The 19,548-nt window shown below is 39.4% G+C and overlaps 1 protein-coding gene across 4 annotated transcripts in view; it reads right to left on the minus strand.

The window, feature by feature from the left end:
* The window catches only part of CSMD1 (CUB and Sushi multiple domains 1), a 2,000,616-nt gene that overhangs the window by 1,462,874 nt on the left and 518,194 nt on the right, over positions 1-19,548 (minus strand). For all 4 annotated transcript variants that reach the window (XM_073336216.1, XM_073336215.1, XM_073336217.1 and 1 more), the window contains exon 3: positions 9,114-9,226. In XM_073336216.1, the coding sequence (XP_073192317.1) occupies positions 9,114-9,226 (113 nt within the window). The remainder of the gene's footprint in view (positions 1-9,113; positions 9,227-19,548) is intronic.

The following is a 19,548-nucleotide window of genomic DNA, read 5'->3' on the forward strand; positions in this document are numbered from 1 at the left end:
GGGGGGGTGGAATAGCTGTGGGGTGTCTGAGTCAGTTTTGATGGGCGCTGTTGCACATTTTAATGGTAACTTAAAAAATTCTTAATTACAGTCATTATAGGAGCTGTACAAGTTAATAAATTTCTACACTGCATTTTTGTTTTCCATCTTCTTCCTCTAGTATTATATCCTCTCAAATCCACACAAAGACTTTTTCTTGCTCTGACCTCCAAACTGAGTTCCCTATAAACTGAGGTCTTTCCAGCAAGGGACAATTAAAATAAAATTAGAGAACAAAGAGGGAGAATGTGGGGGGTCACAGAGCATCTGTACTTTCACGAAGGATTCAATTTGCATTTTACTAAGGCCTCTACTATTCTGTACAAGTTTCATTCCAACAAAACTTTGCTCTGGGTGTCAGGGCTGAAGTGAGCTCTCTTGGAGCCTAAAGCATTACTGCACCTGATTAGCTAACAGATGGCATTGTAGAACAAAGAAACATCACTGCCACAGTTCTCCTAATCCCAAATCTTTTCATTTTACGTGCTAACACACAACATTATACTGTGGCCACCAAAATGCCACTTTATTCTAAATAAGAAATTTAATCTGAATTAGCCCCTAATTGTTACACTCATACAATTAAAAAATCAAATCAATTTACAATAGATTAAGCTATAATTCCTTAAATAATAAAACTATCTTTAAAGTAAGCTTTTAAGATATTATCATGTGGAAGATCTAGTGTATTTTGGTAACACTGGTTCATGTCAGTTTTGCATTACTGTAGCTCCATTTGGCTAGATTCGCTGCTACACTAGTTTCCACTTTGCATATCACAGGGGATGCTGTCAGGGAGCAGGTTACTTCTTCTTAATTCTCTGTCAGGGTGCTGCCCTACCTGTGCCAGATGGCAGTGGTCCCCATGGGATCATCCATGAGATAAGAGTAGCTGAGTGCAGCCTACTCCAGCCATGCCTCCTTCTCACCTCCCATCTCATTCTAAATAGGACAGGAGCACATCTTGTTTTTTTTAAAAAAATAAAGTTCACTAAAAAGAGGACAAACTATTTTTTTACATAAGGCTGTTCTGTAACTTTGCATATTAATAAAGTTTGTTAACAAGGGACAATTTTATCCAAACTCATTTCAAGAAAGCAATTATTTCTGTACCAAAAAGCAATACATCTATAAAGTTCAGCCTAAAAGGATCTTATTTCAAGCTTTACATTCATTAAAAAGAAAAACTCAAAAATATATTCATGGTTTAAAGATTTAATGAAGAACCCAGTTTGAAAAGAACATCAAATACACTATCAGAATAGTACATGAGACAAATATTTAATGAAACACAGAAGAGCAACTGATCCGGCCCATTGCCACTAGATGCTATTGTCAAATACACTAACAATCAATGACAAAGTCTAAGCTAATGTATGCAGCTCCAGACAATATTTATTAAAATGCCTGTACTTTTTTTTACAACAGTGTTGGCATTGATTTTGATTCTACTCACACATAAGAAGAAACCTAAAAAAGGCAGAGTTTCCCCTTTGAAAGGGGAAGACTAGAGGCACATTATACTGTCTGCTGGAGATTCACTGAAGAATATGGGAATTATCTGTCTAAAGTTTGGTGGTTAAGGTATTGCTGCCTAAAAGGTAATAAGAGACAAATCCTGCAAGGATTGAATGTAGACCAGAGTCAGTTGTTTGATGCTCATATGGACAATACTAGAAGTGTAATGTGGAAAGATTACCTCTGACACCCTTTAGAGAAATGCACAACCCAGTCGGGTCAGGTTCAGTTGCCATGCTCAAAACCCCTGGAGATCTTTGGATGGGAACTCTGAGCAAAGAGACTTTGGAATGGATACAAAGACTCCCTGTGACTTAAGGGCAGAGAGAGATTGACAGGGTAGACAGAGACTATGAGAGGCAGCAGTTGCAGAGGGGAACCTGGGTTAAATGGAACCTCCTTAAACAGGCAAAAAAGGCGAAATTTAGATAAGACAGTATGTCTTTAAGCTTTCGTTATTTTAAACCTGTTCTTTCTGCTTGTGATATTCTTATGGATAAATATGCTGTTTTAGATGAGTTCTTTTCTGTACCTGCATTTAATTTTGTGTAAGAGTTCCCAGAGAGGATTCCCTACCAGGGGCTAAATCCAGTGTGTCAGCTGAAGGTAATATGCTTGCTAAACGTGTGTACTGTCACCAGGTGATCCAATCAACAAAAGCATGAACTGTGAGGTTCTACTCTTGAGAGAGGTGCAGATGTAGCTGTGTCACTTGGAAAGGGTGTCCACAGGAAAGAGTGGTCAAACGTACAGTCTATCTATTGTGTTAATTTTGAGGGAATAAATGGGCCCAGTAAGTCAAAGATGCTAACATGACCCTGTTCCTGTACAACACTAAACAGTTAAACTTGGTTCAACATTTTGAGTATACACAACTCGACCTGCTTTGTCCTATGACAAGCACATCAGTTATTTGCTTTCCCGCAGTTAGGCTCACAACTTGCGGACCTAGTAGGCCTACCAATGAATGTAATGGCAAACCATGACAGTCACACTGGTATTCAAGCTTCTGGTCTCCTCTCAGTGGGTTCATGTGAAGTCCAAAAAAAAAAAAAAAACCAAAAACCAAAAAACCATACAGTTTCCAAAGGAAACAAATCTTGTTTGATGCTTGTGTGGGCCCACTGAGTAAATATAAGGAACAATTCTGTCCCTTCACAGTCCCTAGCGAGACTGGAGTATTGAACCATATAAAAAAAGAAAAAACAAACAAATGAAATATAGGGACTCAGCAGTGGGAAAGTGGGGGTAACAGATGAAGATAGATAATTCTTCAAAGACCTTGAAAATGGACCACCATGTACTGCTGTTGATGCTGAAAGGATTTTTTTTTAACAAGCTCCAGGGAAAGTAAATACAAGGAAATAAGGTGACCTCTTTTATAAAATGTTAATGCTTCACATGAGCAGAAAACTGTGAGAGCTCAAAACAAGTGTGCGCTCAGGGGGAATGGAAAGAGGGACAGGGTTTACACAAGCTCTCATGACGTCAAAGAAAATACACTGTGGCAAGGTGGCGGTCAAGAGATGTTATGAGCATTCCTGGCTTTTTGTTGTGCAGTTTTTTGTTTTGTTTTGTTTTTAAGCACTTACCATTTCTACATGCCAAAATACATTTGGAATCTCAACTGAGGTAGGTTAAAAATGCCTAGCTAATTTTAAGCTTCTGATGTTTGCTGCTTAGTGGCAGAAAACAGTGTAGCATAATGTAAGATAAAGTAACATGGTCATTTCATCTTACAAATGATAAGGAACAGAGAACCTGAAATTAATTTTTTTCTTTCTTGGTGCATTTTGTGTACTGAACATCCATTGGGTATTCTTATCAAATGCATGAGAGGGAATTCTCAGATTAGTAGACTGATGGTGTGCCATGTCACTGGAAAGCGTGATGGGGTTACAGACCCCATTCTGAACCTCGGCCTTAGGAAATAAAGCAATACTGGTCTAGAGAGGCTCCACCCTCAACAGGTATAGGACATGCTCATGGTGGAGGAATATTTTAAAAGGACACTGGTAGGCCAGGGAAACTGGGGAAAGAGATGCAGGATGCACCAGGAAGCAAGGCTGACACTAGAAGCTGTGATAGGAGTGGGTACAACTTGTTAAAGCTCCTCTAGCAGTGGGGATCTCTATTCCCCCCTTGCCTCCTTGGGGACCTGAAAGCCTTAACAGAGACTGCTTTGAACAGGACATTAAGAGTATGTCTACACTGCCATAAAAAACTAGTAGCATGGCCATGGCTGACCTTGGTCAGCTCACTTGGGCTCTGAGAGTCAGTGCCACAGACTTTCTTTTGCAATGTAGACATTCCTGATGGACTGTTAGGGTGTCTTCTAAATGAGCGACCACACACCAAACATTGGAGCTCCAGTCTGGTAGGAAGTGACCCAGGAGAAGATTGATAACTGGTCCAGATACTTTGAAAAACCCCATAAGGGCCCTGGGATGGGATCTTGTGGAGAGAGTGGGGCCCAGGTCCCCTACCTTGCCTCCCTGCTCCTCTGTAGCAGCACAAATCCCAGTATTAAGCATTCAGGAGGGATTAAGATCCACCACATACAACTTGGCTGAGTCTTCCTCCAGGATGACTAGATGTAAAGCCACTGCCTATCTACTAGGTTGGTTATTAGACTATCCCGCTACAGGGGGCATTACAGAATTAAGTATTAATCTATGTATTGTTCCGGGGTATCATTTAAAATGTGAACACCATTAAATTCTTTTCAATTTTCTGAAGTTGTACTCTATGTATGGGGCAGTGTTAACATGTTTCAGCTTTTTTTCCTTTTGAATAATATTTTATAATAAAATGATATTAGTATGAAAAACAAACTATTTTATAAGAAGAATAGCATTTTTTGCACTTCTACCTGTAGTTCTCAAACTGCTTTGCAAAACGTGGGTAAGAATTCTTGTCCCCACTTTAATGAAAGGAAATTTAGTGAAAGAGGTTAAATGACTTGTTCAAAGTCATACAGCAATTCACTAGCAGGGCTGGGAATATAACTTTGGTCACTTGATTCCCATGTATTACATTACCCTATGTATTACAGAACACTGCCACCTCTCTCTATATACAAAATAACAATCAGTAGGAATAATGCTAGATAGAAACTTCCCCACTGAAAATTCCATTTCCTAGATTTGAGGTAAGGTCTTAGATTCAATTTATGACCTTAAGATCCAGTAGTGTAAATGGTAAAATGCCAGCCAACATATGTACAATTCATGGGGTTTTTTTTTATAGTTTTGCTTAAATAATTTACAAAGAAATTCTGCAAATTACTATTTGTGAAATTTCACAGACCTTTGCATATATCTATCGATTCACCTGATGTGAAATTCCACTACTTCAACAATAATTCCGGCAAATAGCAACTAGTCCATGATACTGTCTGCAACGGATTAGAGTGAGCAAGTGCTCAATGCGAGATCTTGAAAGATTACCGTAGTTACTGATATTCAAAAATATATAGAAAAAGAATTCTGGTGTCAGATAATCTAGTTTTAAATGACTATGTAACTTTGCAATCTGGTGAGATGAAGCATGTTTCGTTCTTAGCAGAGAAAAACAACTGAATTCTGGCTACATGACCACTCTGATCTCTTTGTTCACAGTCCTAGATGACTTTTGCTAGCTTACTGCAGGAAAGTCAGATTTATTTTAAGTACAAATTTTGCTCAGTGGGTTAGACTCATGAGACGCAACATTTCATGTTCATGAGGAGTCTAAGTGGCAGCAGGTAAATCACAGAAATATGAATATAAAAACTTGGACTATGCACACTGCTATTTAATACTAATAACATCACTAACATATTCATAGCAACCTACAGCATTCAGTAGGCCTGATTATCATTTCACTTCCTATACTCACTAGTGTAAATCATGAGTAAAGGCACTAAAATCAATAGCCAGGAATCTGGACCTTGTGGCCGAGCAGGGGACAGAAACTGGGATTCTCTTTCCCCTGAGGATTCTGCCAGTGTGCAAAGTCTTCAGTTGGCATAGGGTAAGTATAGATGACTCGTGTGTCCCCCTCCTTGCACAGGAGTGTGAAGGGTGCAAAGGAGGAAAGAGGTGAGAAGGAAGCATGGCTGGAGTAGGCTGCACTCAGCTACTGTTACCTCATGGATGATCCCATGGGGACCACTGCCATCTGGCACAGGTAGGGCAGCACCCTGACAGAGAATTAAGAAGAAAGTAACCTGCTCCCTGACAGCATCCCCTGTGTTGTGCAAAGTGGAAACTAGTGTAGCAGAGAATCTAGCCAAATGAAGCTACGGTAATGCAAAACTGACATGAGATCTGAACCAGTGTTACCAAAATACGTTGGATATTCCACATGATAATATTTTAAAATCTTTCTTTAAAGATAATTTTATTATTTAAGGAATTATAGCTTTATCTATAATAGATCTATAATAGATCTATAATCTATTGCAAATTGATTTGATTTTTAATTGTATGAGTGTAACAATTAGGGGCTAATTCAGATTAAATTTCTTATTCAGAAGAAAGTGGGGGAAAATGCTAGCTTTGCAATTGCACACTGTGCAACTTCCCAGAATGTGGAAAGTTTATGAAAATAAATTCTTCTACCCTTCTACTTCGCTGTTCCTGATATTTGACTTCTTCAGAACCTTTCTCTTCATCTGCAGCCATGAAACAAGGGAGAGTTCAACAGCATTAATCTGGAATAACTCCCCTGGCATGCCTGTGAATAGGGTGATGAAAAGCCCAGTTTTTGTGGCTCTAAAGTCCTTTGTGTTACCTTTGTATTATTCAGGACACATCTATTCTCTATGGATGAATTTTTCCCTTTGAATGTTGTTCCTGACTGACCAATATTCAATTAATAAGGAAGAACTTACTCCCAGTGTATGGTGTATACAGGAGTGCCCTAAATATGCTGGGAAGAAGTCCGTGTTGCCACTCTCAGGAGCACAAATGCCAAGTGCATCAATCTGTCTAGTCTGAGTCAGCAACGGTCAGACCTCCCAGAGAAATCCACAAAACTCCTCCTTTCTTGTGACTTACACACTTTGCACCTTTTTACACTGGAGAGTGGCAGTCATCACTTTGTCTGAAGGCAAGTCTACACTACAGCACTACATCAGTGCAGCTGCACCCAGGCAGCTGTGCTGCTGTGGCGTGTCTGGTGAAGACGCACTGTGCTAACTGGAGAGTGCTCTCTTACTGGCATATTTACTCCACCTCAGTGAGAAGTGGAAGCTATGTTGGCGGGAGGCACTCTCCTGCTGACGTAGTGCCGGTGTGGACAGCACGAAACTTGCATTGCTTGGGGAGAGAGGGAGCTTTTTCACACCCCTGAATGATGTAAATTAGATTGACTTAAGCCGTAGTGTAGACCTGATGAACAATGCCATTTTTTACAGCAATACATTTAAAAGATTATAATTTTGTTTAACCAGGGAGCGGCACCATCTATGTCAGTGTTAATTACATCCCTTCCTACCGGGGTTTTAAAAGAAAATAGGCCAGCAAGTAGTGTCATTATATTACAGGCTATGGCTCTGTCTATCTTTTCCTTGCAGACAATCAAGAGAAGTTCCTTTGAATAGTCTGTTATGTCTCAACCGGAAAAGCAGAGAGCACAGTTTTCATGCAAGGATGGGATCAGGTCTCATGTGCAGCTGCTGGAAGGGGAGGTATTCAAAGATCTACTTGCAGCTGAGGCAACCATAGCATAGCTCCTATTTTTGAGGTTTCTATTTGAGTCCCCTAGAAAAGCTCCTGACATGGGCCATAAGGACTTGCCCACATGGGCCATAAGGCTGTATCTAGTCTTTTTCCCGCTAAAATTTATTACTATGATTAATATTGGTGCAGCTCTACTAGTGAGAGCCATGGGGGTTAATGCTAGTGTAGAAAAGTAGCTGGGTCATCTAATCCATTTTAGAGATAGCCCAAGTAAATGGTGATTAAAGTGCTGATGATTGATAGTACCTTATATTCACTACTGCCCCAAGCATTGCTACCAACAGAAGTGCACCAGTGATTAATTTTAGCTAAAAGAAATTTAGTGTAGACTAGGCCTCTCATTCAGCTCATAGGACACAAACACCAAATTAAATTCATTCTGGTATCCCCCAGCTATCAGTAGAGCAACCACAGCTGGATATCTGGTTCCTATATAAACAAATCTGAAGACTTCAAGCTATTACTCAGATAGTACACTGTCACAGCAACAAAACCTTAGATAACACTTTTGAATATCCCACCCAGAATTAATGCCACAAGGTGTCTAATTAATATGGGAAAGGTATGTACTAGTCTAGAAGAGAGAGAGAATTATTATTAGTCAATGGATAATATAATGAAGTCCACAATAAATGCACAGAATAAATGCTCCAGGGTTATCAACCTTTTGTCTAAGTAACTTATAAACCTAAATCAACAGGACTTTGGCACATTTGAAAAAACAAAACCAAAAAGCTATCCATTGTGAATAACTAAAATTATCCCACCACACTTGGAAAGAATAGACCAAGGCCAAATTCCTAAGGCCAAGCCATTTCTGAGATACATTTCACACACAGCAAAGGTGAAAAATCAGACTTTTCATACTGTAGTAGCTGATAAATAACTTATTGTCCCAAATATTTCTGAAATAAATTCCTCTGTCAGAAGTCTAAACTTATGAAATTGCAGGAAGACTGGTTCCATATTTGCAAAATTGGATTGGGAGAAAAGGGTTCAAAACCAAGCTTGTCACAACTTTAACTATGTAGAGATTATCATCTCCCAGTTATAAAAACAAAGGAAGTATTTACACTAAAATTAATAATTCAACTCAGAATTATAAGTGATTTACTGTATACCACTGAATCTGATAACAACTTCAAAATGTAGGATGAAGAAGTCAAAAGAGGAGTATTATCCTTCCTGTAAGATTCAAAGCTATTATCTCAATACTACTGCTCCTGCTTTAAGAGCTTAAAACTTAAGTACATAGTAGATAATGTCAGACATGAAGTCCTTGGCCTTACCTTGTCTACAAATGCAGAATTCTCAAACTTGTTTATCATCTTTCACATTGACTCCTTTGTTATTTGTCTCATTATTTTCAAATATCAAAGCCATTCAGTTTCTAAATGTGAGCATTTTATCCATAAGCAAAGTATCTCATACTAATTTTCAAGATCAAATTAGTATCCAAACCACGTTTTTATATCCCAGTTCCAGCATTTAAAAAAGTTTTCAGAAGTAATTGTTGAAGACAAAAAAATAAAATTTTTTAAATTAATATAATTCAGGACCCATTTTTGGAACCATAATTTCAAACAGGTATGGATTCAAGCACTCAGTTTCACCATTGATTGTATGCACAATTTCAAAATAAAGACTACATCTATGAATGACATGCTGGGATTCAGAAAAGTCATAGTATATTTGTAGTTTTGGATTCAAGGTCTCAACAGAGTACCCTGAGGTCCAACCAACAGTTCAAAACAAACCCATTTCAAGCAAAATGAGGTCCTGCAATAACTCTCCAAGTAACTTCCATGGATAAAAACAGGCAGATCTTACCTTCATAGATAGCTTTGAAACCTTGAGCACTCACAGCAAAGTCTGTGGTGAAACAAAGTGTGAGGATAGATCCTGTGCTCACAATAGATGATGGCAGCTGAAATCCAGACAACCTGCACAAATAAAAACCCCCACAAATGTTATAAATAATAAAAATCAATATAAGCAGTAGTTTTAAAATTAATAAAAACTTGGAATCCCTCATGATGTTTCTGTGTATAATACCACTCTGATGATATAGCCATAAATTTGGAATGCCAACATTTTATGTTGATACTATTGCTGTAGTATCCTAAAGACTCCTTGCAAATACTAACACATAGTATTAAGCATGGCCAACTTCTAGATTCTCATATGACCAGGAATACCGCAAGAATCTAAGTACAGTATTTTTAAAGAACAGAAGTTACTATATTTCATTCTTTTCCTCCCTCCCACATTCACTCATCTTCTAATGCACTTTGTTTCTTTCCCAAACTATATCTGACCTCCATGCCACACAAGCATGTGCCTTAGATTCCCAACTTACTCACCCCATTAATGTCCATCCTATACCCATGTGTCACCTCAGGGCACTCGTTCTAGCTATTGTAATTTAACTGTGGTTGGGGAAAAGGGCCTAGTCTGAGGGAGGAGAGCTGCTGAGAATCCATTTTTCAGGCCTAGGCTGGTGAGCAGAAGAACTGCAAATTAACATAGTATTTAAATAGGCTGGGAGTTCCTTCTTATTCAACTCTCAATCAAAAGAAGAGAAAAATCTATTATCTGCCTCCCAGAGAGCCCACAATAGCAGGCAGTCATTTCTCTCTCTTTATCTTTTTTGCAGTCTAATAGAAACGGAGGGATAGTAAGTGGGGAGCCAGGGATTCTTCCCTTTTCTTCTCTCCACACATTAAGGTTGTAGGACTCCTCTTGCCCTTCTACTTTCTTGGAAGAGGCTGGAGTTTTAGTCTGGTAAGTGAGTGGGAACTCACTAGTGCAGGCTGAGTGAGTGGAAATCAAAGCTTCTGCTCAGCTGGGCACTGAGCTTGCAGTACCTGCCAGGTAACAGCACAGTCCGGTTGCCCAGCAGCCCATTCCTAGCCTACTGACTGCCCCACCAGTTCTCACCTGAGTGTCCGCAGGTACAGCCGCTCGCAGTTCCCAGTGGCTGCGGTTTGCCGTTCCCGGGCAATAGGAGCTGTGGGAAGTGGCGTGGGCCAGGCCACCACTTCCCGTAGCTCCCAGTGGCCGGGAATGGTGAACCGCCGCCATTGGGAGCTGCGAGCGGCCGTACCTGTGGACGCTCAGGTAAACGAAGTGTCTCGCGGTCCACCACGGGCTTACCCTGAACAAGCCGCAAACCAAGTTTGGGACCCTTGCTCTAGAGGTATTGCAAATTTTTGTCATGTTATAAGACACATTTTGTATAAATATTCTAAAGTATTCTTTCCTCTTAGTACATATGCTAAATAACACCAACAAAATTATGTAAATTTGTATTCTTGGCTGTTTACTTGCTTCACCTACAGAAGTCAACTTGGTAGAAAATTACTAGAACAGCCATTTTACGACTTGTGTCTCTTGTCTAATTAGCCTTCACACCTTGTTATAAGTATCAATATTTAACTTAAGCTTGCTACCAAGTTACAACTCTTTACATTCATTTTGAGAACAAAGGGCTGCTCACTAATACCAATATTTTGATATTGATAAGGACCAAATAAAGGATGAAAAAATGACTAAAACTGTGTTTTACCATCCTTTCTATATTCTAAAACACAAAGGAACATATTTCACTGTCATACTCACTTCATGACAGGTTAGGAATATAAGAACAGCCATACTGGGTCAGACCAAAGGTTCATCTAGCCCAGTATCCTGTCTTCTGACAGTGGCCAATGCCAGGTGCCCCAGAGGGAATGAACAGAACAGGTAATCATCAAGTGATCCATCGTCTGTCACCCATCCCAGCTTCTGGCGAACACAGGATAGGGACACCATCCCTGTCCAACCTGGCTAACAGCCATTGATGAAGGAAATCTTAAAAAAGTAAAATGCAAAGTCTCGATTATTCAAAATTAGTGCTATGCTAAGGCTAGATGATGTGAGGGGAACAATTCTTAATTTCTAGCTTGTGCAAAAAGGGCTTGATTCAACTGTCAATGAAATCGGTGCAAAGGATTCCATCGACTTCAAAGGAGTTGGACTGAGCATCATCCCACCACCCTCTGTTCAAAACCCACCTTAAGAAATGTACTCTTTCCATAGCCTTCTGGTAGTAATCCACCATAAAAAACAAATGTTTATATATTTTAAACAATTAAACAAGAATGAGCAGCTGGGTGGTTAACTGCCCTTTGTGCCTTTGAAAGTCTCCCCATGACTTTTTCAGAAATGGATTTCATAGTGCTGTCATAGCTCAGTACATAGTTAGTAATAAATGGACAGAGAGAGAAACAGAGAGCCGTGAGAACATTGCATCCCTCTAGTACTAATGCACTGTGGGAGGGGCAAAATGGGGCTTAGTTGTGGCCACTCTCCCATGCAGCACCCCAGGCCCGGAACAGTTCCGGGGAGATCCCACCTCCGGGACTACTTGGAGCCATGAGATATTTTGCTCCTCTTACAGCCCTGTGGCTTTTGGAAAGAAATTGCAGGGAGGAGCCAGCCAGAGACGGAGCCAGCACAAGGCAGCTGCAGAAAACAGTTCAAGCAGAGACTGATGGACACTGGTGATGTCATCACACTTTTTTCTGCACTTTTCACTCTGCACAGTTTGTGGCAAATATTTGTTCCCCTCCTCCCCCTCTCCCACCCTCATGGTCTCAAGACTCCTCCATTTCCTTGTCTTTCCACCTACCTAATCCCCTTCTAACACAAACCTACTGAAAGGATGTATATAACAAATGGAAACCAAAACTAAAATGGACCTAATATGATGTTTGCTACCATCACATTGTTCGCTGTCTTGTGTAGTCTCTTTCTTTCCCCTACCCTTTCTCTTCTTTATTTAGATTGCAAGCTTCTTGGGGGGAGAGATTGTTTCTTATTCTATGTAATAAACTTGATAAGTAATAACAATGATAATAGTACTAGACTACACTGTCATGACCTCAATACAATTCTTTTTTATTGATGTTTGGAAATACATTTTTTATCTGGTGCACTGGCCTTTCCGTTTTGTGAAAAACAGTTAAAGTTTGATTTTAGTGTTTTGGCACCAATTCCCACAAGTATTATTGTCAGGATGATGAATAGCTTGTGGATCAAATTCAATATTTCCTGAAATTTAAGAGAAAAAAGGAGAATACATGGGGAAAAATATCACACTGACCCACAGAATAATAAAACAAGACTGACCAATCCTATGGCTTCTGAGAACATTGTAGACCAAAATTCAACAGAAATGAAACTTTTCCTTATTGAAACTGAATATTATGCAAATGATGCTATTTCCTCCCAAGAGACAGTAATGGTTTGGCCTCTATTCAGACACCTCATGGTGAAATAGCAGAATTGAAATTGACTTTCAAGGAGAAAAAAAATCTCCTCTTAAACAGACACACCCCTTTCACTGCAGGGTGCCTTGTATTGGACCTTTAAAGATGAGGTACATGGTAAGATTAAAAGGAAAATATTGTGCCAGCTTTGCATACATCCCCCCCTCGCTCTCAGACACACACACTTTGTATTGGTGTCAGAGTAACAGCCGTGTTAGTCTGTATTCGCAAAAAGAAAAGGAGTACTTGTGGCACCTTAGAGACTAACCAATTTATTAGAGCATAAGCTTTTGTGAGCTACAGCTCACTTCATCAGATGCATATCGTGGAAACTGCAGCAGACTTTATATATACACAGAGAATATGAACCAATACCTCCTCCCACCCCACTGTCCTGCTGGTAATAGCTTATCTAAAGTGATCATCAGGTGGGCCATTTCCAGCACAAATCCAGGTTTTCTCACCCTCCACCCCCCCACACAAATTCACTGTCCTGCTGGTGATAGCCCATCCAAAGTGACAACTCTTTACACAATGTGCATGACAATCAAGTTGGGCTATTTCCTGCACAAATCCAGGTTTTCTCACATCCCCCCCCCACCCCTGGATTTGTGCAGGAAATAGCCCAACTTGATTGTCATGCACATTGTGTAAAGAGTTGTCACTTTGGATGGGCTATCACCAGCAGGAGAGTGAATTTGTGTGGGGGGGTGGAGGGTGAGAAAACCTGGATTTGTGCTGGAAATGGCCCACCTGATGATCACTTTAGATAAGCTATTACCAGCAGGACAGTGGGGTGGGAGGAGGTATTGGTTCATATTCTCTGTGTATATATAAAGTCTGCTGCAGTTTCCACGATATGCATCTGAGGAAGTGAGCTGTAGCTCACGAAAGCTTATGCTCTAATAAATTGGTTAGTCTCTAAGGTGCCACAAGTACTCCTACACTTTGTATTAATTCTTAAAGTGTTTTAAGAAGGTTTGGCACAGAAGTATAGAATGTTTGTACTTCTGCAATTCAACAAATTAGCGGGACAAAGTACATTAGAAATACTTCAGAATATTTTGTAGGAAAACCACTGTAGAGACACTCCCACAAAGGCAATGAGATTGAATGTTATGAAATTCAGGTCTAGAAAGAACAGACACAATGTTTTCAGTGAATTGTTCAGTCAGAAACTATTAGGCAGCAAACAAAAATCAACATGAGTATAACTCACATTCCTTAGAACATATATAAAAAAGTTGCATCCCAAGCAAAAACATTGTTAACCTACCAGTTAAGTCATTTTTCCCCATAAGAACCCTTCCACTGGGTAGCTATTGCTTACTTCGGGTTTCACAACATATTTTTCACATTCCTTTTATCATACACAAAATCACAAATATTGCCAGGTTAAAGCAGTAGGAGAGTGTATTTGTTATACCCAGACGTTGAAATATTTAGTTAAAAACAAACAAACAAACACATGTATAGCAAGAAGGCCAAATCAACTCAAATTTCCTGTATTCTATTTTATTTTATTTGCAATTGAGGTAACCGGATAAACTTCCCATGCACAAGGCCTTAAGTGCATATGCCGGTGGCATATGATTAAGCTGGAAATACTATCATTCTCTTAACTTTCACCATCACACATCTTCACAACATAGTGCAGGTACAGGGAAAAAAATCAGAGGCAGAATATACCTGACTGACTTGTCCATCAGCATACAGCAGTAAGTGGTGTAACGTGTACAGAAATGGCACACAAGTCCTGAATTTAACCTAAGTTTAAAAGACAAGAGTTTTATACTTTTTTTCCCATTTAACAAATCTGGGCATGAGGATTGTTTGCTACCGTCTCAGCTACTACTTCAGGGGTGGATGTGGCATGGGAGGGGGAAGAGAGAAAGAATTGGTTTTGATTTTTTATTAAATTTGGAGGCACTCACAATGAAGTGGGTCATATCAAATTGTCCAGTTCACCTACAAAGAGAAAGGAACAGTCATCCACAGTAAGGGTCCCATCCTGCAATAAATTCCACTCAAGGACACCCTAAAATTATGTGAAGTCTCTCTGACTTCAAAGAAATAAGTTGCAGGAATGGGCCTTAGGAGAAGTTTCCTACAACATCATTTTCCCTATGAATAACCATAGAATCACAGAATCATAAGACTGGAAGGGACCTCAAGAGGTCTTCTAGTCCAGTCCCCTGCACTCAAATCAGAACTAAGTATTATCTAGACCATCCCTGACAGGTATTTGTCTAACTTGCTCTTAAAAATCTGCAATGATGGAGATTTCAGAACCTCCTTAGGCAATTTATTCCAGTGCTTAACCACCCTGAAAGTTTGGAAGTTTGTCCTCACTGGAAAGTTAACTTGCTCTTAAGTCATATGTTGCCCCTGACTTTAGTCTCAACCACACACAAAAGTCCTTTACCTGAGTGTGGTGGTTTTTTACTCAGACTGGCTGGGGGTATTGACTACATCTCAAATTTAGCACAAATCAGAGGCTCCCACAATCACTATGTCCTGTTCAAGAGTTATTTCAGTGTGGTTGCTCTCACTTGAGCTAGGCTAATTCAAGAGTAGTTAACCTGAAGGCAGATAACTCGAATTAAGCTATGTCTTCACTGCAGAATTAAGTGTTCCTATTGTGTTACTTTATCACATTCAGCAGGTAACCTCCATGTTATTTAATAATTCAGTCTGAAAAGAGTGCTTCAGTAAAATCTGTTCTTTTTGTACAACATGGTTAATACAAAAAGTAGCAACACTAAATATGTAAATTATGCAAACTACAATATAGTAATCAAATATAAAAATAATGGGCCTGATTTTCATTTCACGCCAGTTGAAAACTTTCACTGTCTTCAGTGGAGTTACTCTGGAATTGCACCAATATAAGTGAGAAGAGAACCAGGAACAACATGCCTCGTTCTCCATTGTGTTCCTCCAGTTTAGCAGAGCTGAAATAATTGGAGTCACATGGGCATAAGACTGGATTAAGGCCCAAACCTTAATCTTGTCTACCAGCTAGGTGACTGTGGTGTTCAGTGATCAGTCTAAACCCGCCGTGCTTTAAGGCGATCTTCTTTATTCAGTGACATAATTCCACATGCCTCTTCATAACAGAATATGAGTTTCTGCAGTGTCCCCTCCCCACTCTTCCTGTCCGAGAAGCTAAATCATTTAAACCTACAGTGCCCAATATAATTTCTTCCTTTCCCAGCCAAAATGTAACAGTCAACAATGAACATTTTATGTAACACACAGTTCCAAATACTTATAACCAGGCTAGCAACTAAACTTACTATCAATGTTCAATTAAACGCTCAAGTGTTTTGCACTGTCACTTAGACTACGAGGTCTCCCTTGACATATCAGCACTACTTTTTTTCAGGAGGAAGTGAGTCTGTTTGTTCTGGTACTGTTATGACCTTGGGCTTGATTATCTTACCCAGTTGTGGCAGTTGCTTAACTGAGACCTTCTCAGTTAAAACAGCCAGTTCACTGTCCCTTATCTTCCTCCCCTCTGGAAGTTGGAGAATGTGTGTTGCCTAACCCTCATCACTATTTGTCCATCTGGGCGACAACCTAATATGACCATGGGGCAACCTGACGTGACTCCACTTCTGTTTGCAACTACTAATTTATATCAGTGATGAACACTGTGTCATGTTCATTAAGTGTGGCAGCTCCCAGGACCCCAAGTCCTATTGGTTTCAGGTTGACAATCCATTCATTTTCTCCTGCTGCAGTGTCTATTTTTCTCCTATGAAAAACTCATTTGAGCTTGTGGTGCTGTCGTCATCCTCTTTGTCCACACGGTTAATACTGATGCTTGCAAAGTGATATAATCCATTGCATTTCTTGTTTCTTTTCCTATATATGCCAGGCATTGTCCTGGTTGTTAGTGTGTACAGCTCTGTGCACTGTTCTTGCTTGACTTTGAGCTCCACATGCATCTCTGCCTCATATCCTTTTTCTTGCGGTGTTTTGGATTCTCAATCATGTCTACAATATCAGAGCACTGTCCATGTGCCATAAGCTTCATTCTTGGTGACTTCCGTAGTGTAGCAAATTCTAACTGCCTTGTCAGGGGTTAATTATGGGTCCCCTAGTAGTATCTGAGCGCTTTGTTCCAGATTCTGGTCACAATCTGGTCTCTTATTAGGGACTTGGATTTGCAAGACTAACCTAAGGTTGAAGAGCCAGTTACAAATGTTATGTTCATACCGTACACACAGAGAAGTTCAATAAAAACATGAAATACTCTTGAGAAGTAACACTACTTTATTTCTTAAAATTTAAATTGATAGCACACAGGAACCAAAAAAAATAAAGACATAGAAAGCAGAGTACTCCATAAAACAGAGAGGCACAATTTACCACACTTTATTGTGCAGATTGACTCTCTGATCACACGCTTCCATAGAGAGCCCCCTAGCCTGCAAGCCAGACGAGGAAAACGATGAGCATTTAAACTGATAGTTTACCATTTTAATTTCATTTTTTATACACCACAACAAACCTAGACTAAGGCTTCACTTTATTTTTGTACCCTCAGGTTAAAATCTTCTCTCATGTGTTTCATTTTTTCCATGGAGTGCAGTACTCCTGAAGTTTCTGTAATAGTTTCACAATTAGCCTCTTCTGCTTGAGTTAACTGAAAACTGACATCAAGTGAATCAGAACCCATTATTACCAGAAAAATAAGGCTACCTTCCAATTGTTTTCTCTTTTCACTGGCATTCATTACTTGCAGATACAGAGTGAAGCTCTGCTTAATCTCTTCCAGTTATCTTCCATACTTTGATACAAAGAGACACTTGGAACAGCATCACTGAGTAAAGAGAATCTCTTTCAAGCCTCTTGGGTGCAGAGAGATTTCTGAACACCTCATGGTACCAGCAGTAAATAGAAATGAAAGAAGATAAGCTGAGTAGAAGAAAGAAGCAGCTAAAAGCTCCACCAGAACAGAAACTCTTCTTACTAAGGCCATACCTATACTACCACTTATGTCGGCAAAATGTATGTGACTCAGGGCCGTGAAAAAAAAACACACTCCCCTGAGCAACATAAGTTACATTAACATAAGTGGTCGTGTGCACAGCATGATGTTGGTGGGAGAGCTTCTCCCCCCAATATAGCTACAGAATGTGGGTTTCTTGCAACAGTCTCCCCCAGAATTCCTGCCTGGGAAGGTACCCCACTGAAAAGGTATAGTTCCCAGTATCAAAGAGGCCACCCATTTCCCAGAGACTGAAAAATCTTTCTCTGCATAATGTAGGCTAACCTAGGCTGTGGGTTCTAAAGAATTAAATTAGGCCACTGAAAATGCAATTTTGATATTCTTTCACTTAGAAGCGATAAAGTAATAGTACAAGGGAATATAGAGAGAGCTCAGAACCTACACCGAGCCAAGCTAAATGCATAATCACCTTTTCATGAACCTCAGCTGTTATAGGCACTGTTTACTTGCCTTTTTCCTCTTTCTTGTGCTATAGATTCCTCAGTAACCAGGAATTTTATCAATTTCATTCAGAGAAGAAATATATTTGTGAGAACAGATAGCTAATTGTCCCCTCTTGACATCTCACCAAATCTAATAGTCAAGAAAGACTAATTTACTCATCCACCTTCCCTTGTGCTTAAACACCTACTCTGAAGCTATAATACTGAGCTAATACATCAACCTAATTGGAAATAAACTGTAATATGAGAAAACATGTATCCTATTGTTAATGGTTCAAGAAGAAATAGCAACAAACAGTTGAGCAAAAAAAAAAAGATTTTTAAACAATTCTGTTAGCGTATGTTTTAATTAACAATGCTAAAGAAGAAATTAAGGAGTTCTGAGATGAGGATACAGAGCTGGATGGGTAGGAAACATGCCGTGATACTTTGACTTGTGCAGCTGACAAATTTATTTTCTGCAGCCTGATCTACATACATCCCAAAATCTTGGACTGCCCAAAAGGAAGATACTAGAAACATAAACTGTTCCCTTTTTGGAATCAATCCAGCCCCCTCCTACAAGAGAGAACTCATAAAAGTGTTGCAAAATCCCAGTTCATTTTTCTCTCTCCAACTAAGAGATCCAATTCTATTCACCTGAGCTTTCTGAAACTGAGGTATCCCAATCCTGAGCCAAGAAGATCCCTCCCCTATTCATGTTAGCAGTGTGCAGAGACTTTGTTCCCAAAGAGAAATGTTTTTTTAACTAACAGTCCATTACAAACAGGAACCTGGGTTTTGGAATCTAATGGTCCAAAGTCCCAAATATAAGCAGCCTTTGGAAAGAAAGAGTTTTCCTGAAGTTCAAATATAAGATGAAATCTTCACCATATTAGAAGATTCCCTGGACAACAAAAGGAAGATAAATTCCACTTTGCTCTAAAGCATAGGAAGACTTAAGTCAATATTTACTGCTAAAATTCCATGGGGATTTTTTGTGCTTTGAAGGAGGCCAGAATGTGGCCCAGAAAACAGAAATACTGCCTTTCCAGGATCTTGAACTTCCTTCTAGTTCAGATTGTTGCTCCATAAATCCAGACCATTGTTCTGGACCCTCACATTAAAATTCCAAATTAATAAATTTGACTTTCATAGATACTGATATATAAGGATTCCAAGTAAATACCAAAAAAGATTATACTAGAAATGGGGGGAAATAGAGCTTTAACATAGCCTTAAGATAACTGGACTGAGTTACAGGATTTAAAACTAATACATTGTAACTAAATACTTGTGCCTAAATTGAGTTGTCTGTTTTTCATCTAAAGATGTAATTGAGTGGAAATAATATTTGTGTGTCTGTATATTAAGGCTGATTTGTCACCAGCTTACTAAAGCTATTTTGCCATTGCTTAAAAAAGTAACCTTGAGCTCATAACTCTCTTGCTGTATATTTCTAAAACATCTGGAGTTGTACTGTATGGTGTTAGCCTTTTTGAGAATTCACT

This window comes from Lepidochelys kempii, chromosome 3 (genome assembly GCF_965140265.1).
Source record: "Lepidochelys kempii isolate rLepKem1 chromosome 3, rLepKem1.hap2, whole genome shotgun sequence".
NCBI classification, from domain to species: Eukaryota; Metazoa; Chordata; order Testudines; family Cheloniidae; genus Lepidochelys; species Lepidochelys kempii.